At 60.0% G+C, this 25,775-nt stretch overlaps 1 protein-coding gene across 1 annotated transcript in view; it reads left to right on the plus strand.

Annotated features, from left to right (window-relative positions):
• Positions 1 to 25,503, plus strand: part of CELF5 (CUGBP Elav-like family member 5) — a 48,327-nt gene extending 22,824 nt beyond the window's left edge. The window contains 12 exon segments of the mRNA XM_053897247.1: positions 7,517 to 7,565; positions 9,934 to 10,062; positions 11,902 to 11,966; positions 11,968 to 11,982; positions 13,913 to 14,058; positions 14,661 to 14,803; positions 14,898 to 15,044; positions 16,580 to 16,642; positions 17,239 to 17,322; positions 19,987 to 20,130; positions 22,311 to 22,478; positions 23,778 to 25,503. Coding sequence (XP_053753222.1) covers positions 7,517 to 7,565; positions 9,934 to 10,062; positions 11,902 to 11,966; positions 11,968 to 11,982; positions 13,913 to 14,058; positions 14,661 to 14,803; positions 14,898 to 15,044; positions 16,580 to 16,642; positions 17,239 to 17,322; positions 19,987 to 20,130; positions 22,311 to 22,438 — 1,113 coding nt within the window. The 3' untranslated portion in view covers positions 22,439 to 22,478; positions 23,778 to 25,503.
• The last annotated feature ends 272 nt before the right edge of the window (positions 25,504 to 25,775 follow it).

Below are 25,775 nucleotides of genomic sequence, written 5' to 3' on the forward strand. Positions count from 1 at the left end.
CTGGTGACTTCGTGCGGCAAACAAGGCGGCTTCTCGGAGGAGAGGGCATCTGAGCCACGCCGTGTCTCGAGAGGTGGGGAAGATTGTGGCAGATGGAGACAGGGGTGGCGTGGGGACGGCGTGGGCCGAGCCGGGAGGTAGGAATGTGCCAGGCGAGCTGCTGAGCGCGGGAGACACAGCGGAGCCTCTGCTGTCTCGTGGAGGAGTTTACGTTAGGTCAGAGGAGGGGTCTCAGCCCGGGGGGCGATTCTGCCTCCGAGGGACCCTGAGTGACGTCTGGGGACACTTGTGATTGTCATGACTGGGAGATGCTCCTGGCATCCACTGATCAGGAGAATAAGGAGCAGCGAAGGTTCCAGAGCAGCGAGTCTTGGTCTAGAACGCGAGCCACATCTAACATTTAAATGTTTCAGGGGCGCCTGGGTGGCGCAGTCGGTTAAGCGTCCGACTTCAGCCAGGTCACGATCTCGCGGTCCGTGAGTTCGAGCCCCGCGTCAGGCTCTGGGCTGATGGCTCGGAGCCTGGAGCCTGTTTCCGATTCTGTGTCTCCCTCTCTCTCTGCCCCTCCCCCGTTCATGCTCTGTCTCTCTCTGTCCCAAAAATAAATAAAAAACGTTGAAAAAAAAAATAAAATAAATAAATGTTTCCACGAGGGGGCGTCTGGGTGGCTCAGTCAGCTCACTGTCTGACTCTTGATTTGGGCTCAGGTCATGATCTCACAGTTCGTGGGTTCAAGCCCCGCACTGGGCTCCCCACTGAGCATGGAGTCTGCTTGGGATTCTCTCTCTTCCTCTCTGACCCTCTCCCCCCCCCAATTAAAAATAAATAAACTTGGGGGGCGCCTGGGTGGCTCAGTCAGTTAAGCGTCCAACTTCAGCTCAGGTCGTGATCTCAAGGTCCGTGAGTTCGAGCCCCGCATCGGGCTCCGTGCTGATGGCTCGGAGCCCGGAGCCTGCTTCGGATTCTGTGTCTCCCTCTCTCTCTTCCCCTCCCCCGCTCATGCTCTGTCTCTCTCTTTCTCTCTCTCAAAAATCAATAAACGTTAAAAAATGTTTTAAACTTAAACCACTACACATGGCTAGTGGCTACCACATTGGGCAGCCCAAGTCTAGAATGTTCTTTTTAAAAAACATTTATTTATTTATTTTTGGGAGAAAGAGCGAGCGCAGCAAGGGAGGGGTGGAGAGAGAGAGAAGTCGACACAGAAGCCGAAGCAGGCTCCAGGCTCCCAGCTGTCAGCACAGAGCCTGACGCGGGGCTCGGACCCACAAACTGTGAGATCATGACCCGAGCTGATCATGATTGGACGCTCAGCCGACTGAGCCGCCCAGGTGCCCCTAGAATGTTCTAGGTCAGGGAATAACTACTGTGTTAGGCAGCAGATGTAGAATGTTCTAGACTGGGGGTCACCTCCTGTATGGGAGCGTTCAGACTTAGAATACCCTAGATTAGGAGCCAGCCACTGTTTTGGATAGCACAGATGTAGAATGTTCTAGACCAGGGATCAGCTACCACGTTAGACAGGGCATCCTAGACCTAGAATGTTCTAGACCCAGCAACATGATGCAATGTCATCGTATGTCTAGATTGTGGAGTCTGGGGGTCTCTTTGTGATACGGGCTCGTGGTTGGGGGGAGGGAGGATCTCTAGCAGTCCCCAGAAACCATGCCTGTCGTGTCCCCACGCCTGAGCCCCTGTCTTCCTGTTGGAGGAGTCACCATCCTGACCTTCACGGTAACCAACCCCTGTTTTTCCTCACGTTCTTCGTGCTGATAAATATATCTCTAGAAGACCGGGTAACCTTTTCCCGTTTCGCCTTTTACCTAAAGCGACTGGAATCATAGTATATGTAGTCTTTACCACCTGCCTTTTTTTCTGTCACTGACTGTGCTGCTGCTGAGATCCAGTGTCCCCTGTCGGCACCAGGTCTCTCAGTGGCTGGTGCTTTTTCGTGGCCGTGTAGTATTCCACAGCGGGCCCACACAACTTGCCACGGTCCTGTGGGTGGGCCGTTACCGACCGGAGCGATCTCTACCTTCGAGAGAGATCCTGCCGTGCTTTGTCTCTGATGGACACGTGCCGCGTCTCCTTTGGGCGCCGACTCGGGAGTTCGGACCCCCGAGGACCTAGGCCTGCGGCCTCTGTGGCCGACACCCCCCCTGCCAAGCCACGAAGGGGGTTGACTTGCGGGTGAACCTCCTCCCCCCAGGGCAGCGGTACCGGCAGCCTTTCAGAGCCAGAGCTGACGCCTCGTCCGCGGGTTGCAGGAAGAGTGACGGGGAGGGTGGGGGGGCGCCGGGTCCTGCGCTGGCTCTGTGCTCCCCCCCCCCCCCGCCACGCTGCCGCTTCTGCAGCAGACGGGTTCCCGTGTCGCGTGTGACAGCGGTGTCCGTGGGGGATGCGGTTTAATCAAATCTCAGCATTCTGGAGTAGGATCCTAAATTAATCACAGAAGCCCAGAATAGGACCCGGAACGGACCGCAGGACCCGGGAGTCCACGCTGGGCAAATGCCGCAGATCGAGCTGATGTTCTCCGTTGGGCCGTCCGACCCCCAGGATGGGGTTCCTGGACCTGGAACGGGGAGCCGTGGGGACAGCGGGTCCAGCTGGGTCTCTCGGGGGCCGTGCCATCAGAGACGACACCATCCGTCCTTTCTTCGTGAAGGTCTCGAGGGGCGGAGGGCACCCCAGTTCTGCCGGCTGCCCCCCTGTTCTTGTGTGCACCCTGAAAGGGATAGGTTTGTCCGTCTGGCTGCGGATCCCCCCGACGGACCCCTCCTGACACCCCTTCTATGCACACAGGGGTTTCTGAGGTGACCTCCCCCCCGCAAGACCCCCTCCCACATCCCACGACTTGGCTCAGAGCCAAGCCGAACCTGAGAAGGCGCAAGGGGCCCCAGGGTGGCTTGACCTTCCCAGGCCTCAGTTTCCTCATTTGTGAATGGGATTGCAGAAGTGTGAATGGGACTGAGGGCCCTGGGCATGACACCTGCCGGCTGCTGAGCCTGGCAACAGGAGCCTGGCACATCCACGATGAACGAATGAACGAATGAACGAACGAATGAACGAACTGTCGCAGGCAAGTCAAGCCTGCAGGACTCTGGGCCAGTCTCATCTTCCCAAGCCCGGCTTCTCCCCCTGAAGCGTATACACAGCTGGGCACAAGCTCTTGACTTACTCCCCGCACGGGGTGCTGGGCCCAGCAGGGGTCCAGCTTGCTCTTTGCCCACGGGGACAGGGACTGGGTTTCACTTTCTGGGGAGTCTGGAAGCCATAGGTTTTGTCTCATTTCATTTCACTTGCCATTTGGGGACCCCGGGCCGGGCCTCTGGTGGGGAAGGGGCGCACAGCCCCTCGGCCCCTGCCCCTAGGAAGTCACCCAAGAGGGACAATGCGTGTGTGTTGGGGCGTGTGCCACAATCAAGGTGATGCCTGGACAAAGCATTGAAGCAGAGGCACTTGGAGAGGTGGCCTTCAGGGAGAGGTGGCCTCGGAGGGGCCTGTTCGCACTGAGGATGGGGTGTGTGTGTGTGGGGGGGTGAGATGCAGTGATGTCCCGGGGGCATGGGAGGAAGGCAGAGGAGGAAGGCAGAGGAGGAATGCCAGGATGCGACTCCCGGGGCAGTAGGGAGCCACAGCAGTGCCTAGAGCAGGAGAGAGGCTTGCTCTGGGTGTTTGACAGAAGCTGGCGGGGGCCCCCGCGGGAGAAGGGGAGGCTGTAATGGTGGCTTGGGCCCCACCTTGCTTTCTTCTCCTCCATACTACCCAGAAAACAACCCAGTTGGGGCCTCTCCCGGGCCCCCACGTCTTCTAAAGGACCGTCTTCCGGGCCCCAGCCTGACTACCAGAGGCGCCTCCTGCAGTCCCTCCCCCAGTGGCCTCAGTGTCCCCATCTGTAACACACACAGGTCAGACACAGGGACCCCGGTTTCTCAACGGCGTATGACTTCGTTGAAGTCACCCAGCAAAAGCTGGGGGCAGAGCAAGGACTGGACCTCAGCTACGTGATGTATGCCCCCCCCCGCCCCCCGAGACACAGACGCCCCCACCCAGAGCCCCGGCCCACAGGACCCTTGGCTGAAGGGTTGGCTGGATCCTAAGAGGACCTTGAGGAAACCATCAGGAGACCCGGACTCTGCTTCTGACGTTCTCCTCTCCCTTTCTGATTTGCCCATCTGTAAAACGCGAATGTTTCCGTCTCATAAAGTTGTTTGGAGATTGAATGAGTCAGGGGGTGTAGGTATTCCTCCAGCATGAGAAACTGTGTCCCCCCCCCCAAAACTCTTACTCATACTTCAAAACCCACTGCACTATTCCATCTCCAGTGCGGCCCCAGTAGCCTTGGGCTCTTCACTGCTCTGAGCTCTGGGGTCTCCAGGAGCCGTTGATCCCTAGCTCTGGCTCAATCCTGACCTCTCAGGTCTGGGAGTGCCTGCCTCTGCCTGTGTCTCCCCTTGGGCCAGATTACTGGGGTCCTCCCTGGGGTTGCAGCCTGACTCGGCATGGGGCACGCTGGGAATGTTGTGGAATAAATGAAAGGGGGACGAGAGGGGGGAGGGAAGGGACGCAGCGATGGGGAGCCAGAGAAGGTGGAGGAGGGAGGAGGGCACTAGGCAGAGACCTCGGTGGGACAGATGGAGAGAGGGAGCCGGAAGGAGGTGGGCAGAGCCAGATGGGCGGGCAGGGGCGACAGGAGGGGTGTGGGGAGACCCAGTTCCCCCCCCCCCAACCCCCCCTCCCCCCCCCCCCCCCCCCGCACGCCTCCTCCCGGCTCGCGCGGGCAACGCCGGCAGGGCCCGGCCTCTGGCGGGCGGATCGTCAGCGCCCGCCGGGCGTCGGGCGCGGGGAGCGAGGCGCGGGGCCGGTGCGTGCGTGCGGCGTGTGCGCGCCTGTGCGCCCGGGGCCGGGCGGGCGGCGGCACGAGGCCAGCCTGGCGCGCGTCTCCAGGCCGGTGGGTAAGGCGGGCCGCGGGGTGCGGACGGCCAGGCCTCGGAGCCTCGGCTTTCGAGTGGGGGACCGGGGAGGAGGGGACTGACTGCCCGCCTGGCTTCTCGGGACCAGACCCAGACCCCCGCGGCTGCCCCGGGCCGAGCTGACCCAGGAGGGGGAAGGGGCCTCCCAGGAGGCGGAAGGTCCCAGGCTCCGCAACCGGGCTGGTGGGGGGGTAGGGGAGATGGGGCGCAGGTATCCAGGCCACAAGAGTGGGGCGGGGGTGGAGGGTGCGGGGATGGGCACAGGTTCCCTCCCCGTGGCCCCCCCACCTCGCTCCCTCCCTCAGCGCATCCATCTCCAGAAGATTATATTTAAATATCTCTTTTGTGCAAGGCAGGAGCTGGGCTCGCCCCTAAGAGGCGGTTTCCATGGCAACAACAATTGCCAGCTTCCGTGTGGTGAATCAGCGTTGCCATGGCAACCCCATCCTCATCTGCCCAAGGTGCTGGGCGGCAGGGGGGGGGGGGGGGAGGTGAGGGCCAGCGGAGGCGGGGTGGGAGGGGGTGGGGGCGAACAGGAGGCCGGAGCTCAGGTGCCCCCTGTCCCCCCACCTCCCTTCACAACCTCAGTCTGCCCGCAGCCCAGAACCTGGTCCCATCTGGTTGAGCAAAATCTCCCCTCCCGCCTCCAGCTAGCTGGGTGTGGTACCCAGGTGGAGAGGGCCCGGGGTGTGTGTGTGTGTGTGTGTGTGTGTGTGTGTGGACATGGTGGGGGAAGGGAGAGCCTTTCCCAGGTGGTCAGGGTCCCTCTGAGGATGTGGCTGGGTGGGTGGCAGGAACTGGGGACACTGGAAGGCCTCTCTGCTTCTGGGGCTCCCAAGGCTGAGTTCAAATTGAGGCCGCCCGTATGCGCGCAGAATGGGGAGGGGCTCAGAGAGGGTAAGGAAGCTGGAGAGGGGGAGGGGGCGCAGGGAAAGAGGGTGCAGGGTGAGGGAGGGGACTCAGACTGGGGGTGTGGGGCAGTTCGGGGTCTAAGAGAAGGGGAAGGAGATCTGGGGGTTCACAGTTGGAGAGGGGTCTCTACTCACGGGAACTGGGTAGAAAGATCCTTAGAGTCGAAGTCTAGGGAGGCTTAGTGCCTTCACTCACCCACCATGACCTTGGACAGACAACCTCTCCCGGCCTCGGTTTTGACATCTGTAAAACCTGGGGAAAGCTGCAGCTCGCTGGGGCAGCTGCACAGTGACCAGAGGGCTGACGTCCCCCAAGCACCTTCTCCGAATGGCCGTGGGGACTGTCTGACCTTGGAGGGGGTCTGGGACGGGCACGTGTTCCAACCCCAGGCCTGGTGGCCTTCTATGCTGTTGTGTGTTGGCCGCCTCCTCCTGGTCCGTTCAGTTCGGCAAGCTTCTCTGGTTCTCCCTGCGGCCGCGAGAACGCAAGACACAGGCACTCGTTGCCCCGAAGCAGAGGGAGGAAGGGTTGCCTGCGTGGGGCTTTTGAGTGGGGTTTTGAAGGATGAGTAAGAGTTCGCCAGAAGCACCAGGCTTGGAGGAGGATCCCATTCTCAGACCAGTGGAGAAGCAAATGTCACCCACTTCCCACATCCCTTGAGTTGGTTCTCAGATATCCACATTAGCTCCTCCCCATGGCTGGGTAAGTTTGGGGGTGGGGCTTACAGGAGGATTTCTTCCATCGAACATCATTTTCGGTGCTGGAGGTGGAGGACAGGAGGGTCCAGAACACCGAGTCCACATTGAAAGCTGGCCCACTCAGGTACGACAGTCCTCCCACCCAAGGCTCAGAGAGCTGGCTAAAAGGAGTTGCCTTGGTGGCAGTCAGCTAGTGCTCAGTAACAAACCAACTCAACCGTCTTATTTGGTCATGATTCCACGGGTCGGCGAGCACAGACGGGGCTCAGCTGGGCGGTTCTTCTGCTGGTCTCTCCAGGGTCACTCGTGCCGTGGCAGTCAGTCAGGGCTTGCGGGGCGAGCCGGGAGAGGACAGCCTTCCTCCCACAGGCTGCCTGTCATTGGGCCTCTCAGTGCTTGAGGTCTCCCGTCCTCCTGTCCTGCCTCGGCTTGTCCAGCTGGCAGCGCGCGGGTCCCAAAAGAGGAAGCTGCAAAGTCTCCCGAGGCCGGGGCTTGGAACTCCCCCCACTTCCCCGCCACCACACTCCACTCGCCAGAGCAAGTCACAAGGCCAAGTCCAGATGCAGAGGGTGGGGACATAGACTCCAGTCTTTGATGACAGAAACTGCAAGGTCACAACACACACAGGACCAGAGGAGTTGGGCATCTTTCCAAGGAGCATACAGCACTTGGGAAGGCAAGGAGGCTTCCTGCAGCAAGAAATATTGTTACTGGGTTTTGAAGGTAAAGTAAGAGTTTTCCAGGCAGCATGAGTGAAGCCCTGTACCTGGGACTGTGTGTCCGTTTAGTTTGGCTGGTTTGCTGCTGGAAGCTGGTGGGTGCTGAGCCCGGGGAGGGGGGCAGGGTGCCCGGCGGGGCTCGGACGTAGCCTCCCCCCGCCCCGCCACGCCGCACTGCCAGCCTTGACCTCCTCCTCCCCCTCTCTCTCCACAGATGGCGCGGCCGATCCAGGTGAAGCCTGCGGACAGTGAAAGCCGCGGAGGTAGTTGTCATCTGTCCGTGGCCACCAGGCCGGGGGTCGGCGGAGGAGCCGGGGAAGGAGGGGAATCTCTGATCAGAAGGATGTAGCCGTCACCTCTCCGCTCACACGCCAGGCAGAGTCCCCTAGCTAGGGTAGGGGCAGGCGAGCAGGGGGGCTCTGTCCTCCCTTCCAAGCCCAGGAGCCAGGAGTAGGGGGTCTGGCTGGGTCCCCAGCCGCTGGCCCCTAGAGCTTGAAATACACCCCTCCCCTAGGGTGCAAAACTGGGGGTCTTCTGACGCAGAGGGGATGGGATCCCTGAAGGGGTCCCTGAGGGGGAATCGCTTTTTCTGTGCGTGTGCGTGTGCGTGTGAGCACGCATGCCTTGGCACGCCCGTATACAGATGTGCGTGAGCACGTGCACATGTGCACGCGCGTTTCTGCGGCTCCTGTGGTGGGGGTGCCTGCCTGCCGGTGCGCATGGTCTGTGCGTGGGCGTGCGTGTTCGAGCGTGTGTGCTTGACCTTCGAGGCTGGGCGAGCGGGTTCTCCCGGCTGCGGGTCTGGACCCGTGTTGGGGACCTGCCCACGGGGGCGTGCTCGGCCTGTCCCCTAGTGGCATCGGGGCTAGTCATTCTTGGAGAGTTTCCTCCCCGCCCCCCCCCCATCTCAGGTGGACTGGGTGGCGTGCGGGGGCAGGGCTGTTAGGACTCCTGTGTGCGTGTAGGAGCCTGGGACAGCCCATCTGGGTTGGGGCCTGTTTTCACACTCTCCAAGCTGGCTGCGAGTGTAGGGCAGGGGTTGGAGAGGGGGTCTGTGTATCTCCATCTCTCCGCTTCTCTCTCACTCTTTTAGTAATTCTTCCCCTCCTCCTCCCCCTCCTCCCCTCCTCCTCCCCCTCCTCCCCTTCTCCTCCCCCTCCTCCTCCTCCTTTCCCCCTCCTCCTTTTTCACTTCCTCCCCCTCCTCCTCCTCTCCTCCCCTCCTCCTCTTCCTCCTCCCCTTCCTCCTCCTTCTCTGCCTCCTTCTCCTCCTTCCCCTCCTCCTCCTTTCCCTCCCCCCTCCTTCCCCTCCTTCTCCCCCTCCTCCCCTCCTCCTCCCCTCCCCCTCCTCCTCTTCCTCCTCCTCCCCCTTCCTCCTCCTTCTCCGCCTCCTTCTCCTCCTTCCCCTCCTCCCCCTTTCTCTCCCCCCTCCTTCCCTCCTCCTCCCCTCCTCCCCCTCCTCCCCTCCCCATCCTTCTCCTCTCCTCCTCCTCCCTTTCCTCCTCCTTCTCCTCCTTCCTCTCCTCCCCTTTCTCTCCCCCCCTCCTTCCCTCCTCCTCCCCTCCTCCCCCTCCCTTTCCTCCTCCTTCTCCTCCTTCCCCTCCTCCCCCTTTCCTACCCCCTCCTCTTCCCCCCCCTCCTCTTTCACTTCTTCCCTTCCCCTCCTCCTCCTCCTCCCCTTCCTCTCTCTTCTTCTCCTCCTTCTTCCTCTCTCTGTTTCACCCTCTCTCCCTCTCCATACCTCTTTCTCTCTCCTTATCTTTTTCTCTTCCTTCTGTCTCTCTGGTTCTCTCCGTACTCCTCTTTATGTGTCTCGCTTTGTCTCTTACTGTCTCTCTCAGTCTCTCTCTCTCTCTCTCTCTCTCTCTCACCTGTTTCTTTCCCTGACTCTCAGATCTCTCCGCGTCTGTCCCTCCTTCCCTCCCACCCTCATGAGTGACAGCTGCCAGAGAACAGGTTTCCATAGTAACCCAGCTCGGCATCCCTGGGAGACGGAGCTGCCATGTTCCTGATTACAGGGGGGGCAGCGCAGTTACCGGAGGGAGCAGGACTCTGGTGCCTCATACGGCAGACGCTGGCCCAGCCAGGCCTGCAGCCAGGCACCCACCCCCAACCCCACCAGACGGGGGCTCCAGGCTTCCAGGCACCCGGTCCTGCGCACACACATGCCCCTCACTCATTCGGCAGGCACCTGCCCGGCTCCTTTTGAGGATGCGGGAGCCAGCGGCGCTCACCCCGCGACGGGGAAATCTAGATGGCAGACAGACAGACAGACAGGGGCCCAGGCCAGGCAGTTCTCACGCCAGCACTGTGTGTGGGTGCTCTGAAGGCAAGGAGGGAGAGAGCATCTTTGCCCGAGGGTGGGAGCAGTGAGCGGTGGCCCTGAGGATTGAAGGGAGGACACTCCAGGAGGGGCGCACCGCGTGAGCGAAGGCTCCAAGATGCGCCCGAGCAGCGCACGTGGGAGGGGGGACAGACCCGGCGCGGGGAAGCTCGTGGCTGTGTCCTCCCGCTCACAGGCAGAGCAGGGGCCGGCAGTGCTCCCCCCGGGCGCTGCTGCCTCCGTTCGGTTGGAGGGACCGAGAAACTCCCGGAGGCCAGGACTCGGCTGAGGGGGTGTCTCCGCCCACAGGGGACCGGAAGCTGTTTGTGGGGATGCTGAACAAGCAGCAGTCGGAAGAGGACGTGCTGCGGCTGTTCCAGCCCTTTGGGGTCATCGACGAATGCACCGTGCTCCGCGGGCCTGACGGCAGCAGCAAAGGTGACCGGCGAGCCGGGACTGGCCCTGGGGCGAGGCTGGGCGCGTAGGTGGGGATGGGACTAGCTCCTGGGGGCGGAGCTGGGCACTTGAGGGGGCGGGACTGGCTCCTGGGGGCGGGGCGGGGCACTTGAGGGGGCGGGACTGGCTCCGGGGGCGGGGCCGGGCACGTGGGAGGGCGGAGTTGGCTCCTGGGGCGGGGCCAGGCACGTGAGAGGGCGGGACTGGCTCCTGGGGGCGGGGGCAGGGCACTTGAGGAGGTGGGGCTGGGCACTTGAGGGGGCGGGACTGGCTCCGGGGGCGGGGCCGGGCACGTTGGGGGGCGGGGCAGGATACTTGAAGGGGTGGGAACTGGCTCCAGGAGGCGGGGGTGGAGGAGAGCACGTGAGAGGGCGGGGTTTGGTTCCCGGGGGTGGAGCTGGACACTTGAGAACGCGGGACTGGCTCCTGGGGGCGGGGCCAGGCACGTGGGAGGGCGGGGTTGGCTCCTGGGGGTGGGGCCTACAGGTACTTGATGGGCCGGGACTGACTCCTGAAGGCAGTGGGGCAGGGCGGCTGGGGGCGCGGACTGGGTGACCAGGGCTGTCAAGTCCCACGGGGTCCTAACTGTGTGCCATGTCCCGATACGCTGCCTGTGTCCACCTGGCTCTGTGGGACAGTTTCCTGTGGACTGTCGGCCTGATCCTGGCTGTACCATCCAGGAAAGACTTTAATGGTCTCCAATGTTTCCCTGTCTGCCCATGTGGCTGTATGTGACTATGGACGCCTGCCTCTCTTAGGCTCTGATTCTTTATGCCTGTGTCTAAATGACTATTGCTGTCTGAGTTTTCATGAGTCTGGTGGTGTTTGTCTGTCTACCTGATTCTATCCGTTTAGTCCATCTGTCTGGCACCAACTCTCAGCCTGCCTGTCTCTGGCTCTTGCAACTTTTAATCTTCTAGGACTGAATGTATCCCATGGTCCCTATTTGCTTGGCTCTCTCTCTTTTTTAAAAAATTGATATCCATATACTGTAAAAACTCCTCTTTTTTAAAACGTACAGTGAAGTGCTTTTCAGTATATTCAAAAAATTGTGCAACCATTGCCACTCTCTAATTCCAGAACATTCCATTGTCTCACCCCACCTGCCTGGCTGAATTTACCTATGTCTGGTGGTCCCTAGGCTATCTGTCTGCCCGATTTCTGATTTGGTCCTGTGGACTAGCCAGCTGGGTCTGCCCTGTCTGGTTCCTTCCTTCCTTCCTTCCCTTCCTTCCTTCCTTCCTTCCTTCCTTCCTTTCTGGTCCCCATCTCTCTAACTCTGGTGACATGGGCATATCTGTCTGGGTCTGAATGTATCTGTGCCTGACTGTACCCACAGGACTGTATCTCTGTGCCTGTGTCTGAGGTTTGTCACCATCACTCTGCATATCTGATTTCAAGCTCTGGATCTCATGGTGGCCAGGGCTGGTGGGTGTTCTCGAAGCCCGTGCCCTTCCCTTGTTCCAGCGGGCAGGGCCTGCCTCCCCGACTGTGCACCGCTTCGCGACATCCGTCTGACTGTGCGTGTGACAAATAGCTGTGTGGCTGGCTGGCTTTTCTGAGTGAATGGACGGCCAACTGGCTGATGTCGACCTCTGTGGCTGGCTGTGTGCTTGTCTCGTTGCCTGATCCTTTATTGTCCAGCTGTGTCGGTCTGGACACATGACTGCTTGTCTCTCTGTTCTGACTGTCCGGCCTTCCGGCTGCCTGTGTCTGACACTGGCCGTCCAGGGCTCCCGGTCCCTCTCCTGCGGCCCCTGCCCCCCCCCCCCGAAAGACCCCGTTGCCCTCACGCATCTCTCCTTCCTTCTCTTGGGGCAGGCTGTGCCTTTGTGAAGTTCTCCTCCCACACCGAGGCCCAGGCGGCCATCCACGCGCTGCACGGCAAGCCAAACCATGCCGGTGAGTAGGACTGTCCCGGGCCCTGGGCGGGCAGGGGGGAGGGGGGAGGGGACAGGGACGGAAAACGCTCGCGTCAGCCGTCCCAGCCGTCCTCGGCCTCTGGCTGGTCGTCAGCGAGGCACAGGCGGAGGAGGAGCGCGCCTCTGATGGCGCCGTGGGCGGGGTGTACGCACACGAGGGTGACTGCGCACGCGCGGAGCGTACGAGGACGCGAGCGTGCGAGTGAGTGTGGGGCTGCGCGTGGACTAGCGCGTGTGTGCCTGTTCACGTGTGTGCGAGGGAGAGAATACGTGGGTGTGCGCACATGCCCTTGGGTGTGAGTGCGTGTGTGTGTGCCTGGCAGTGGGTGATTGTTAACGTGCACAGTGAGCTGTGTGCGTGTGAGATGTGCGGATAACGTGTGTGTGCTGGCACACGTGTAAGTGTGTCGAGTGGGTGTTTTTGTGCGAGTCGACGGTGCAGTACGTCCGTGGGTGGGGGCACGTGTGTGTATTGCGTGCATGCGTGTGTATGTGTGAGTGTGCCTGGGGGGGCGTGGGGGGGGGCAGGGGGCGTATGTGTGCATCTGCAGGAATATGTGAGGGCAAGTGTATGCGTGTGTGTGAGCGTGTAGGTCTGCGTGGGTGGCGTTTGTGTGGCACGTGTGTGGGTATGCGTGTGAGTATGTGCACGCGCGTGTGTGTTGTGAGCGTGTGTACACCGTGTGGGTGTACAAGAGGGTGTCCTGGAGGGGCGAGATCCCGAGAGGTAGTTTGGCTTTGTCGAGGCCAGCAGGGGGACGTGTGGGGCGTGGGGGATGACGACCCGGATGGGGGGGGCAGTGGAGGAGCAGGGGGGCGGCTGGAGGGGCTGCGGTCCAAGCTGAGGAGCAACGGCTTCTTAGGGCGATGAGAGCCACGGAAAGTTTTGACAGGGGAGGGAAGGTCGTTTGGACACGTCCCCTTGGCCAGGGTGGGGATGGGCAGGGGGCAGGACTGGCGCAGGGAGAGGCCGGGGAGGACCAGCCGGGCTCTGGGAGTGGCCCTGCCCTCTAGGAAGCAGGCGCCGGGGGCCACCATCACTGTACGTGATGTCCAAATCTGCCAGGGGACGACAGGCCTTCCAGAACTCAACTCTGCTCCTCAGCTGGTCTCAAAATGGGTGTGCAGGGGGCGCCTGGGGGGCTCAGTCGGTTAAGCATCCGACCCTTGATTTCGGCTCAGGTCGTGACCCCACCGTTCGTGAGTTCGAGCCCCATGTGTGTGCTGTCCAGCGCAGAGCCTGCTTGGGATTCTCTGTCCCCCTCTCTCTGCCCTTCCCCCACTCAGCCTCTCCATCTCTCTCTCTCTCTCTCTCAAAATAAATAAGTAAACCCCAAAAAACTAGGTGTGAAGGGCAGGGCAGTGTCAGAGCTTCCGGTCCCTTGCTCTCTGGGTACTTGGGCATCAGTTTTAGTCCCTAGCGTGGCAGGATTCATTCAGGCTTTCTCCTGCAGGGAGCTGACCAGTGAGGAGGTGTCTCAGGGAGTGAGCTCGCCATCACAGGGGGCAACCTCTCTGATGGTCGGTGTCTCACCTGTTCTCAGGTGTGAGTGCGTTATAGGTCCCCGTCGTTTCCTCTCCAGCAGTCGGCTTCTCCACTTTTGAGAGTGTGGCTGGCTGATAGGCCGGGTCCTCTCCTGGGCCCCAGACACAACCCCCCGGGGCCCAGAGGCCCCACCTGTGCGCACAGGCGGCCGCACGGTCAAGTGCGAGACCCAGGACGCCGAGCTCTGAGCGGTTCTCGCTGCGACGTGCATGTCCCGCGGCGGCGGGCCCATGGGCGGGACTGAGACCTCCCGGCATCTACCCCGCGCGCGCGGCCAAGGCCCTGGGCTGGCGTGGTTCCAGGAACCCAGAGTCCTGGCTACCTGCCTCCTTCTTTCCCTCCCTGCTCGCCGCCGCCCCTGCAGGGTGCCTCCTCCAGCCTGGTGGTCAAGTTTGCCGACACGGACAAGGAGCGGACGCTCCGGCGCATGCAACAGATGGTGGGCCAGCTGGGCATCCTGACGCCGTCCCTCACCCTGCCCTTCAGCCCCTACAGTGCCTACGCCCCAGGCTGTGAGTGACCCCCGGCAGACGCACGCCTGTCTCCCAAGGCCACTCTGGGGTTCAGCTCGGTCTCTCTCTCTCTCTGCGTTCTGTCGAGGGCCGCTGCCTCTCTGCTCCTCTTCCCGTCTCCTGCCCAGTCTGTCTGACTCGGGGTCCTATCCTGGCCACGGCCGAGTCCCCACATCCAGGCTGATTCCTGAGCCCCAGCCCCAGCTGAGCCTCCAGCCACGAACCGAGCCCCAGGCCCAAGCTGAACCCCAACTCTGGACTGACACAACCCCATGCTTAGCTCCAAAAGGAGCCTCTAAATCCAGGCTGACTCCCAACTGAGACCCGACCCTGGCTGACTTCCGTGTTGGCTGATCCCCGATCCCGGACCAAGCCCCAGTTCCTGACTCAGCCCTGACCTGAAGACTGAACCCTGATCCTAGACTGACCCTCGATCCCAGGCTGAGCCCCACAATTCCTAACTGAGGCCTGAGCCACGATAGCCAGGCTGACCGCTCCCCCACCCCCGCCAGTTACCAGAGGGCCAGGCCTCCCCAGGGCGTCATGACCTCAGGGCAGGTGCCACCCCGACTGTGCACGCTGACTCCCTCTCCGCCCCCAGCTCATGCAGCAGCAGACAACGGTCCTGTCCACGTCGGGCAGCTACCTGAGCCCTGGCGTGGCCTTCTCACCCTGCCACATCCAGCAGATCGGCGCCGTCAGCCTTAACGGGCTGCCTGCCACACCCATCGCCCCTGCCTCTGGTGAGAGTCCGCCAGGGGCCTGAGGATGGTGGGCAGGGCGGGGCCGGGGCCAGGGCCAGGCTCAGGCTCCCCATCGCGCTCCTCTGCCCCACAGGACTGCACTCGCCCCCGCTGCTTGGTTCCACTGCCGTGCCCGGGCTCGTGGCTCCCATCACCAATGGCTTCGCTGGCGTCGTGCCCTTCCCTGGGGGGCACCCTGCCCTAGAGACCGTGTATGCCAATGGCCTTGTGCCCTACCCAGGTAACGTGAGTGGTTCCCCCAGGGGCCGAGGAGAGGGGGTGGGGCCGGGAAGGCATCTCTGGGACAAGCGTGGGTTCCTGTGCCCTGGTGCCTGGGAAACAGAGGCGGTCTCAGCTGGACAGATGTGAGCGGTGGGCACAGAGAAGGGGGCTGTAGCAGGGTGCGTAAACATGGGAACTTTATACCCAGGCATTTATGGGTGCAGATTTCAGTTTGGTGGCCCTAAATAGTTTCCGTGAGTCTCTGGGCCTCAGTTTGCTCACCCGGGAGATGGGGCAGATAACATCAGACATCTCATGAGGTTGCACGGACAGTGGACTCAGTATATAAAATGCTGAACGTGTCACCTGTCCTGAGAACAGCAGCACCATCCATCTCAGTTATTAATCATTGCTGTTTAGGAAGACGTCAGTAGCCTCATTCATTCATTCATTCATTCATTCATTCATTCAGTATTAACCATGCCCTGAGCTAGGCTCGGCCCTGCCTTTGTGAAGCAGGGGCCCCATCTTTCCCTTACTTAGACCACAATCCCCAGGCAAGCATCTGCCAGTAGCTGGCAGTATCTGTGTTTCCACCATTGAGGAGAACTTATTTTTATTTTGAAATGATTGGAGCTCACAGGGAGTTTCAAAAATAGTACAGAGAGGTCCCAGTACCTCCAACCCAGTCCCCCCACCCCCACCCCCCCGCCCACCATGCTAACATCTTACATAACCACAGCACATTGTTGAAACCAGGAAACTGACGTTGGTGGGGGTACAATGAACTCAACAGGAGTTGGAGATCTTACTCAGAGTGTGCCACTTTGTACGTGCCCTCGCTTGTTGTATGTGTGTTGGGAGGGCATTCTGTGCCATTTATCACAGGTATAGATTCGGGTAACCACCACCACAATCAAGATACAAAACTTCTCCATCAATACAGAGTGATTGGTGCGTGTGACCCCTTTAGGGGCACACCCCACCACCACCCCGTCCTCTAGCAGCCTCTCTCTCCATTCGAGCAGAATCTTTTGGCTGAATTTCCCCCCGGAGGCACCAGCTCTAGTGGTCTGGACAACTTCTCCCCTCCCCTTACCTCCACCATCGCCCCCGCCCAGGGGCAGTTGGGTGGTGGGTGGTCACAGCCATATGAGGGATCCAAGGGGTGTCTGATGAGTGACATGTGGGGGTGCGAGAGAGGGAAAGGGATGGGGGTGATGGGGAGCAGAGGCCTGAAGTCCTGGAGATTCCAGAGAGTAAAAGGGGAAGAGGGAAAGGGTCCAGATGGGGACAGAGAGATGGGGGTGATGGTTAACCTCTCTGGAGTCCTGTTCGACTTCGCCATTATCTATCTGAGTGGCCCCGTGCCAGTTGCTTCACCTCTCTGAACCTCAGTTTTCCCACCTGTAAAATGGGGGCCACACCTGTAAAAGGTTAATGCGGAGGTGAAGCTGGGGCGGATGTTGCTCTCCTTTTGGCTCCGAAGTTGCGGGGGTAATTGGAAGACTTCTGCTGCCCCCGTCCCACTCAGTCTCTCCGTTTGCCCCGCAGCTCAGAGCCCGACCGTGGCCGAGACCCTCCATCCTGCCTTCTCCGGCGTCCAGCAGTACACAGGTACGGAGGGCAGTCCAGCCCAGTCCGGGCGGGGCCCCGCCCCTGGGCCCCGGCTTTTCCACCTGGCCTAGCCACGCCCCTAGCCACGCCCCTAGCCACACCCCGCCTCTGGCGCCGCCCCTCGGCGGACGCCCTCTCATTCGGCCTTCCCGCTTGCACCTAGCCACGCCTCCTACCTCTGGCCCTGGCCCAATCCCAGGTCTTGGCCCCGCCCCCTGCAGCTTCTGGCCCCCGCCTCTTGGGTCCTGCCAGGGCCCCGCCCTCAGCCGTGGCCCTGCTGGTCAAGCTCTGGCCCCACCCACTCGGATCTTCTGTGGCCTTGGCCACTCCTTCAGGCCCGGCCTCGGCTGTGGCCACGCCCCCTCCCGCTAGGAGGCCTTGCCCCCACGCCGTCGTATCATGGCTCCGCCCCATTCTTCCCCGCGCCCTGGCCCCTCCCTGGGCCCGCCCCCCCCCGTCGTGGGCACGCCCCTCTCCGCTCCCAAGGCAACTGTGGCCCCACCCCCATAGTGGCCCCGCCCCCGCCCGCCTCGAGCCGCCCCGCCCACCGGCCTTACACCTGCCTCCGCCCTGTGTCTCGCTCCCGGTCTCCGCAGCCATGTACCCCACCGCGGCCATCACGCCCATCGCGCACAGCGTCCCCCAGCCGCCGCCCCTCCTGCAGCAGCAGCAGCGAGAAGGTGAGGGGGCCGCGACCTCCCCCGGGCGCCAGCCCAGCCCTCTGACCGCCCCCTCCACCTCCAGGACCCCGAGACCTCAGGGAACCGCGGCTTTCTAAGAGTGCGGCCCGCGGGCCACACAGACCTGGGTTCCTCTTCTGGAATGTGGGAACCGTGCTAGCTTCGACCCCCTAGGACTAGCGGTGACCCTCCTCCCACCCCACCCCCACCAGCCTTCCTCCGCAAGACGGGATGGATGGTTCTCTGAATTTCTGGAAAGGACACTCGTTTCGAGGTGGTGGGGGGCCGTGGCGATGAGGTATCTGGGGTGAGCTGAGGCCTCCCCAGTAAAGTGGAAGGAGGGAGGAGGTGGATTCCGGAGTCAGACAACCGGGATTAAGATGCACCCAGTTCTGACTGTGCCATCATAAGGAAAGCGCCTCGCTGCCCTGTGCCTCAGTTTCCTCACTTGCCGCAAGAGCAGCCATCCGTGTCAAGAGGCGCTACTGGGAAGTAGGCAGGGCCCGTCCTGACACAGAGTGTGGCTCAGCACCCCAAGGCCCTTTCTCTTGTCATGCAGCTAGTGAGGGTGGGGGAGAGGTGACCAGCTAGAAAAGCCCCCAGACACTCCCATGGCCAGGGGAGTCCCGCAGACTGAGTTCTTTGAGGCTCTGCCCATTTCTCCCTTGCCCTTGGCCTGTGAAAGGCGGGGAGGCATTGCCAGGGTACAGGCGCTGGGCTTTGGAGGTGAGCCCTAGGCTGAGGGGTCCCCAGCTCTGCCCACCAACTGCTACCCGTTCCCGGATTTTCTATCTCCAGGGGGCTCTGTGGTCAAAGTCACAGACAGCAGACAGGAGGGTCTGGCAGTCCCTGCACCCCCGATATGACTTTCAATAACCTCCCCCCCCCAACACTCCCCCCCCCAGGGAGGGCCGGTGGGAGCTTCAGAAAGGGCCCAGGTGTCTCAGGTCTGATGGCTCAGACCTGGGTGTCTCCCTTCTCCAACTTCCCCCAACCCTGGGCCGAGGAGGTAACAGCTAGTTCAGATGCGGTCAAGCCGCGGGTTCTGGAGCGTCTGCCCAGCATGCAGACGCTCGCAATACAATCTAGAAGGTTCCTGCTTGAATGGGGTCAGGATGCACCATTCAAAAGCTCCGTCCGTGACACAACAAAACAAAAGACAGAACCCTAAGAGAAACGACAGCACGGCGGCATGCGTGTCAGCGGGCTCAAAAAAAAATACAACAGATGTGGCACTTTGTCTTGGAAAAGGCCTCACGTTCGTTCGCGCGTGGAGGTGGACACAGGAAGGGCTGCAGCTGTGAGGTGCTGTTAAGTGACACAAAGAGGCTTGTCTGAAGTCAGAAGGGGAGTCGGATCCCCAGATGGGGATGCGTGTGGCTCGCAACGCGCTTGGGGGCCCGAGAAAGTGGTAGGTGTTGGAGCCACCTGTGTGTGTGTGGGGGGGGGGGGGGTGCGCGCCCACTGTTTTCCGCGAGGTCCCACTCAGCTGGGTGCGGCTTCTGCATTCACCTCCCGTGTCGTGGACATGAGGATAGCACCCAAGCAAACGTGAACTTTGTGTCACGGTCCAAACTGTGCCATCCGCGTCAGTCGCCGTGATCCCCTTGGAACACGCCTGTATTTGAAAAACAAGCATGATCAGAACTCTGGTCCCAATCAGGAAGGAAGGCTTGCATGTGAATGTGTCATCTGGGATTTAACATTTGCCAGGGCGGGGAGTGCTCATGTCCGGGGTGAAGGGAATTCTGGTGGTTTGGGGACTCTCCCTCGGTTTGTGGGGACTGTGGGGGAAGGGATTAGGGGCAGGTTTGGAGAATGTGCGGGACTCCAGACAATGAAGGTTTTTTAATTGGATTATTATTTACAGGTTCTACATGAGTCATGCGTTGGGGATTATTTGGAGAGGGGATGGTTTGCAGAGGTGGCTGTGCCGTTAAAAAATTCTTTCCGGGTGGTGTAGTATATCATTTTTAAAATGACCTGGCGGTCTCAGGATATGTGGGTCCGGGGACTAGAGAATTTTCTTTTTTTTCTTTTACTTGATTTTACTTTTGTGTCGTCTGAGTTTCGAAGATGATTCAAGGTTTGGAGGATTAGCCACAGTTTTGAAACACATCTAGATATTTGGGGTTTGGGACCAGGAATTGGTCGTCGTACTGTATTCTGTGATCATCGGACTTGTAGGGGGAAAAAAAATGAACATTTTCTTTTAAAACCAGTTTTAGATTTACAGAATTAGTGGAAAGATAGTACAGGGTGTCCGTATACCCCCCCCCCCCAATTCATCTCATGTTGTAAACGGTCTGGAGTTTCAGGGGTTTTTCAGGGGGTTCAGGTTGTCTGGGATTTGGGGATTATCCAGGGTCTGGCATTGAGGGATTTATCTCAGATTTGGGGGGAGGGACCGGCCGAATTTTGTAAATGATCCGGGGCCCGAGGACCTCCGGAGGTTCGCAGGCCCCAAGCGCGGGATTAGACAGGCAAACGTGGGCACACGCCGCGCGCCCCTCCCCGCCGTCACCACGCCCTCCCTGCTGACGTCACGGCGCCGCCCTCCAACCGCCGGAGATGCCGGATGTGGGCTCCGGTCCCGCGCCCCTCCCCCGGGGGGTCCGCCTCCTCTCCTTGGGGGCTTTATGTCTTTCTCTCCCCTACCTGCAGGTCCCGAAGGCTGTAACCTGTTTATCTACCACCTCCCCCAGGAGTTTGGAGACACGGAGCTGACGCAGATGTTCCTGCCCTTCGGCAATATCATCTCCTCCAAGGTGTTTATGGATCGGGCCACCAACCAGAGCAAATGTTTTGGTGAGTCCCTGTTGCAGGCACCCCCCCCCCCCCGCCCGCCCCGTCCCCCACCCCGCTTGCCAAGGAACAGGGGCCAGGGAGGGCGCAGTCAGCCATGAGACAAGTGTGGTCCAAAGGGATCACATTTGTGAATTAGGGTGAGCGCTTAGGAAGCACCTACGGTGTGCCAGGCCCCGTGCTGGGTGCGGATACACGGCAGTGAAGGAAACCAACAAAGTTCCTGCCCTCGAAAGCTCACAGTCCCGCTGCGCCGTCCAACAGAATATTCTCCACTGGTGGGAATGTTGCGCGTCTCTGCCACCCGAGCCGTCAGCCACACATGGCTACCAGCCACCTTAAGTGTGGCAGTTCAACCAAAGAACGGAATGTTTAATTAAATCTAAATTTAAATAACCGCCTGTGGTCAGCGATGAGGGCGTTGAAAAGCACAGGTTTCTGGGTAGGAGCTGGAAATAAAGCGGGACATAGGCCAGGGGGCTATAGATGGAATGCAGAACGCCATCAGTAAGGAAATAGAAACTGATCTGCAGGGGGTGATGTTTCAACTGAGACCCAAATGAGGAGATTTTCCAGCCAAGGGATATGTGGGGTAGAGGGTTCCAGGGAACAGCACATGCAAAGGCCCCGGGGCAGGACCTGTCTGGCATGTTGGAGCAACAGCGAGGGGGAGACCCATGTGGCTGGAGCAGAGTGAGCAAGGGGAAGAGAGGGAGGAGGGGAGGGCAGGGAGGGGACGTCGTGCAAGGCCTTGGGAGGACTTCCTTGTCCCCGGACACAGGAAATTAAGGCTCAGAGAGGCACTGCAACTTGTCCAAGTTCACACAGCAGCAAAGAGACAGAACCTAAATTAGAACCAGTCTGTTTGACCCCAAACTCGGGACTCTTAATCCCACCCTGTGTTATTCAAAAGGCTAACTGTTGCCTATTAAGCACTTCCTGTATATACTCTGTGTCCAACCGTAAAATAGAACACTTGCCCCCAGAGGTGCCTGGCTGGCTCAGAGGAGCTGCAGCCTGTGACTCTTGATCTCGGGGTTGTGAGTTCAAGCCCCACGTCGGGTGGAGAGATTATGTAAAAATAAAAAATCTCCAAAAAAGAAAAAAGAAGCTTTGCCCCAGTATCCTTGGAGGAGAGAGAGGCACAGAGTGGCCCAGCAGCCGCACCAGGAAGGACCCTCTGCCAGTGCCTAGGTGCCTCCTCTGCATCCTGCTTCCAGGAGGAAGACGGAAATGGCGGGGGGGGGGGGGGGGGGACACTCAGTCCCTTTCCACAGTGAGGGGTCCCATGCCTTCTCTGAGCCTTAGTTTCCTCATCCATATGATGGGGGACAGGTGTTAGGGGAGATGATAAGATGTCACCCCTCCCCAACTCCTCATTCCCCCATGGCTCCCCATGGGCCTCAGCAAGACTGCTCAGCCCTGCCCCCAGCTCCGCCTGACCTCCCACCTGGCCTCCTACACGGAGCTCAGGGACCCCCACCTCCAAATGCTTGTGCATCCAGACCCTCGCCCCAGAGGGCCCACCGGCCCCTGTGGCCTCCACACCATCGAGGACCAAGAGGTGAGGGGCCAGGAGTAGGGCAGGGTGGTCTGGGGGGTGGAAGTTTGAGGAACCCGAGGCTGGAGTGTTTCTCATGGCCTCAGGGGAGACAGGGGTAGAGAGACCGTCAGAGACAAAGACAGAGATAGAGAAAGAGGAATAAAAGGCAGAGGGAGGGAGAAAAGAAGGACAGAGAGGAGAGACCCAGGACATTCGCAGAGAGAGAGAGAGAGAGCGAGAGAAAGAGTCCCATGCACAGTCAGGACCCCAGAGGGACAGTGGTCTTGGAGGGGCCACACGGTTAGCATCCGGGGTCTAGATGGAGGCAAGCATTCAGGACAGGGAGGGAGGGAGGACGCGGCCTCACCTGTCCCCCACCGCCAGTCGGGAAGTCTCAGCACAGCAGACCCCAGGTAAGGAGCAAGCCTCCCATCCCCAGAAGCAAGTGCAGAGGGGGACAGGACCATGCCCGGGCTGCTGTGCGTGCCTGGCCAGCCCTCCCCCCTGCCCCATCTGCCCCTGCCAGCGCACCCCCCCCCCCCCCGCCCCCAGGACCCCAGGGAAGCCTGGGCTGCCGCCCTGGAGCCAGCAGAGGACGCCCACGTGGCCCACCATCGCGGCTCCGCCCCGGTCTCCACAGGCTTCGTGAGCTTTGACAACCCGGCCAGCGCGCAGACCGCCATCCAGGCCATGAACGGCTTTCAGATCGGCATGAAGAGACTCAAAGTGCAGCTGAAGCGGCCCAAAGACCCGGGACACCCCTACTGACCGCGCCCACAGCCGCCCGGAGGCTGCGGGCCTGGCCCAGGTGAGCCGCCAGGCGGCCCCACCCGCCCCCACCCCCGCCCCCCACCCCCCGTCTTGGCCAAACACCCCCTCGTTCTCCATGCCCTCCCCAACCCCCAGGGGGGATGCCGCTGGAGACCACAAGGAGCCCCCAGGTTGGGATGGTGGGGACAGAGCTAGAGAGTCACCCTCCAATCCCCCCTTTGATCAGGGCTGGGACAGAGGGTGGAACCGGGGTAGAGGGGGGTTGGGGAATCCTTCCAGGTTTTGAAGGATGAATAGAAGTTCACTTGAGAGGCCAGGTTTGGTCTGGGGTGGGGCATGCTTCGAGGGAGGGGCTTCTGTCCTGTCCTGTGACTCTCCCAGCTGGGCCCCTGTCCAAGTTCCTCATTTGGTGTCACCCGCGTTCAGTGAACTGGCGAAAAAGTGGAATGTTTGCCCCGCTCACCAGCATGCCCCCCCAAAAGAGACCCCCCCCCAACAAATCCCCAAGAGTGTATTTTGCCACCAGAGAGAACAACTTTATCAACAACTAAGCACCTTCTTTGGGGGAATGAACAGTGAGCCTAAGGGGCCAGTAGGGAAACATAACTGACCACAAGCCTTGATGAGCCTCATCTGTGAAATGGGTTCACGAAAGTCGCCTCCCCAGAAGCAGCAGGGAGGATCCGCTCGGGGACGCGGTGTTTTCCCAGCTGAGCCCAGGACCCGCCACCTGGAAAGCTCTTGATCATTTGTTTTGATTTTGTTTTTGTTTTGTTTTTAATCATGAGCGCCGTCGTCATCAAAGCGCCGCGCCTGGGGTCTGGCGCGAAGTAGATGCTCAGTTAGGGGCTGCGCATGCTTTTCAGACCCTGCCAAATCAGCACCCGCAGAGTCGAAGGTCACGGGATCAGACAACTAACAGGCGACCCATGCACTTTAACACCCTGGGACAGCAAATCCTTTCTGAGCACCTACTATGCGCTAGGCACTGTTTGGGGACAGCGCTCGGGGACACAGCTGTGAATGACCAGAAACGGGGCGGGGGTTGGGGGAGAACTGCCTTCGTGGCAGGGAGCAGGGGAGACAAGATGAGACAAGAATAAACACAACTGTTTGCCCCCGGGGGTTGCCAGATGAGGAAACAGCCTCGGCGGCCAGTCCTTTCCAAGGCGGACCGCTGGCCTCTGAACCTGGAAATGGACTCTCTCTGAGCAGACAGGGGCCCTTGGGTTCCTGGAACCCAGCCTGGCCAGGGCAAGGGGGCGGGTGGGGGGCGATGTCGTCGGCCTGCATGCCCCCCATCACCGCACCCTAACGCCCCTCCCTTCTCCGCCAGGTGAGGGGCCTTCCCACCCCAGGAGGGCCTCCCGCTTCCAACCGACCCCGGACTTTTCCGTAAATTACAACCAAGTTTGGACACCAGCCCCACCCCCGCCCGTCTCCCCTTGCCCCCCGCCCGCCCCCTAATGTGAAACACTACTGCGGGCCACACGGAGTGGGAAGGGGGCTTCGTGGTCCGCCCCAGCTGGGGAGGGGGGCTCCTGAGTTGGGGGCCGAGGGCTTCACTGCCCCCACCCTTGGTGGCTTCCCCAAATTAAATCACAACTTTTCCTATATATATATATATGCATATATATATAGAGCTATAGACAGTATATATATTTTTTGAGTATAGATCATGGGACCAAACTTTTCCGACTTCCTTCCATCCAAGAGAAGGTGACCCTGGCCCGGTCACTCAGCAGGGACATAAGAAGGGCTGAGGATGACCGGGCAGCCCAGTGTGTCCCCACCTCCCGCTGTCATGTCAGACCAGGGCACGGAGAAGCACTGGGAATCATCAGCCAACGCGATATACCTCCAGGACATTGGGCCCCTGCCACCGACGTTCTCGCAGGCCCTTGGGCTCGGCCAGCTCGAGTGTCCCTGGTCTTAGCTGCAGCTTCTGGAACCCCTACCCCCTCCCTCACCCCAGGGCCCTGCCTTCCCCGATGTAGGCAAAGAAGAGACCCCCCCCTGGCCTCCCACCCCCACCCCCGTCATAGCCTTACTCATGTGACCAATAGCCCTTAGCTTTCCGTCAGGGGCAGACAGGGTCGGGGGAGCCCCCCTGCCCCTCGCGCCCCCTCCCAAGGGCAGGCAGCCGCCCTCCCTGCCTTCGGATCACCAGCCTGGAGTTCACGATCTCATGACCAAGATCGCCACGCGCGTTGGACAAACCCAACCCGCTCTGGCCCAGCACCCCTTTACCAGAGATACCTCTACAAATAATTTTTTTTTTTTTTAATTTTGGTCTTTCTGAGAAGATACAAAGAAGAAAAGAGAAAAAAAAATGGGGAAAAAAAATCAGACAACAGTGGATTTTTGTTTCCTAGTTGGGGCGGGGAGGGAGGTCTTGTGGGGCGCCTCTGTATAGCTACTCGAACCACGAAAACCCATCTTGAAGCACAGAGTCAAGTTCGTTGGACGTCCAGTGGGGCCTCTTGCCAAATGAGGCACCAGAGAACTTCGTAAGCTCAAGAAAAAAAAAAAAAATTTGTAAAGAAAAAACAGCCTTCCCTTTTGTTTCTACCAAAATGTGTTGACTGACCCAGAAAAAAAAAAAGAAAAAGAAAAAAAAAAAACCACATAGCAAAAAAAAAAAAAAAAAAAAAGGAAAAGAAAAAAAAAATCTTATGACCAACTTGTTTCGATATTCCAGAGTTTGATAATTGTTCCGAGACACTCTAGCGTGCCTGTGTCCTGTGCGTCTGCGTGTGCAAGCGTGTGCTCAGGGGCCACGAGGGGGCCTCGTCCGCGTCCCCGGCACCTGCCCAGCCCCGGCCAGGCCTGCTTGGGAGAGCCTGCTGGCGTGCAGTGGCGTTGTGTCCTTCTGGTCCATGTTTACTGGCTGTAAATACCATTTTTATACTCCACATCGAAGACCTACGTGATTTGTACGATGTACTTTATTTCTGCTACGAGTAATTTCATGAAGTTTCAACTTGCAAACCGACTTTTGGAGACAAATCGCCACACACACACACACACACACACACACACACACACACACACACAGAAAAGGAAGACAAGAAAGGAACTTACAGGGAACTTTGGGTGGACTGGGTTTGCATTTCTGGCTGGAGAAGCTGCAACCATCATCTTAATGTCCAAACGCCTCTCTTTGGTCTGGAGAAACTGAAAGTTTATTTAATAAAAGTTTTACTTGCTAAAGGACCGGGTCCTCCCTGATTTTCCCTCTCTCGTCCACAAAAGCCCGCGCGCGTCTGGCCCCAGCGAGTTTCCCCGGGGCCAGAGAAAAACCCAGGTTTCAAGTGAGGGGATGCGGGAGGAG

Source organism: Panthera pardus, unplaced genomic scaffold, assembly GCF_024362965.1.
Source record: "Panthera pardus isolate Hobbes unplaced genomic scaffold, ASM2436296v1 HiC_scaffold_8, whole genome shotgun sequence".
In the NCBI taxonomy this organism is placed as follows: Eukaryota; Metazoa; Chordata; class Mammalia; order Carnivora; family Felidae; genus Panthera; species Panthera pardus.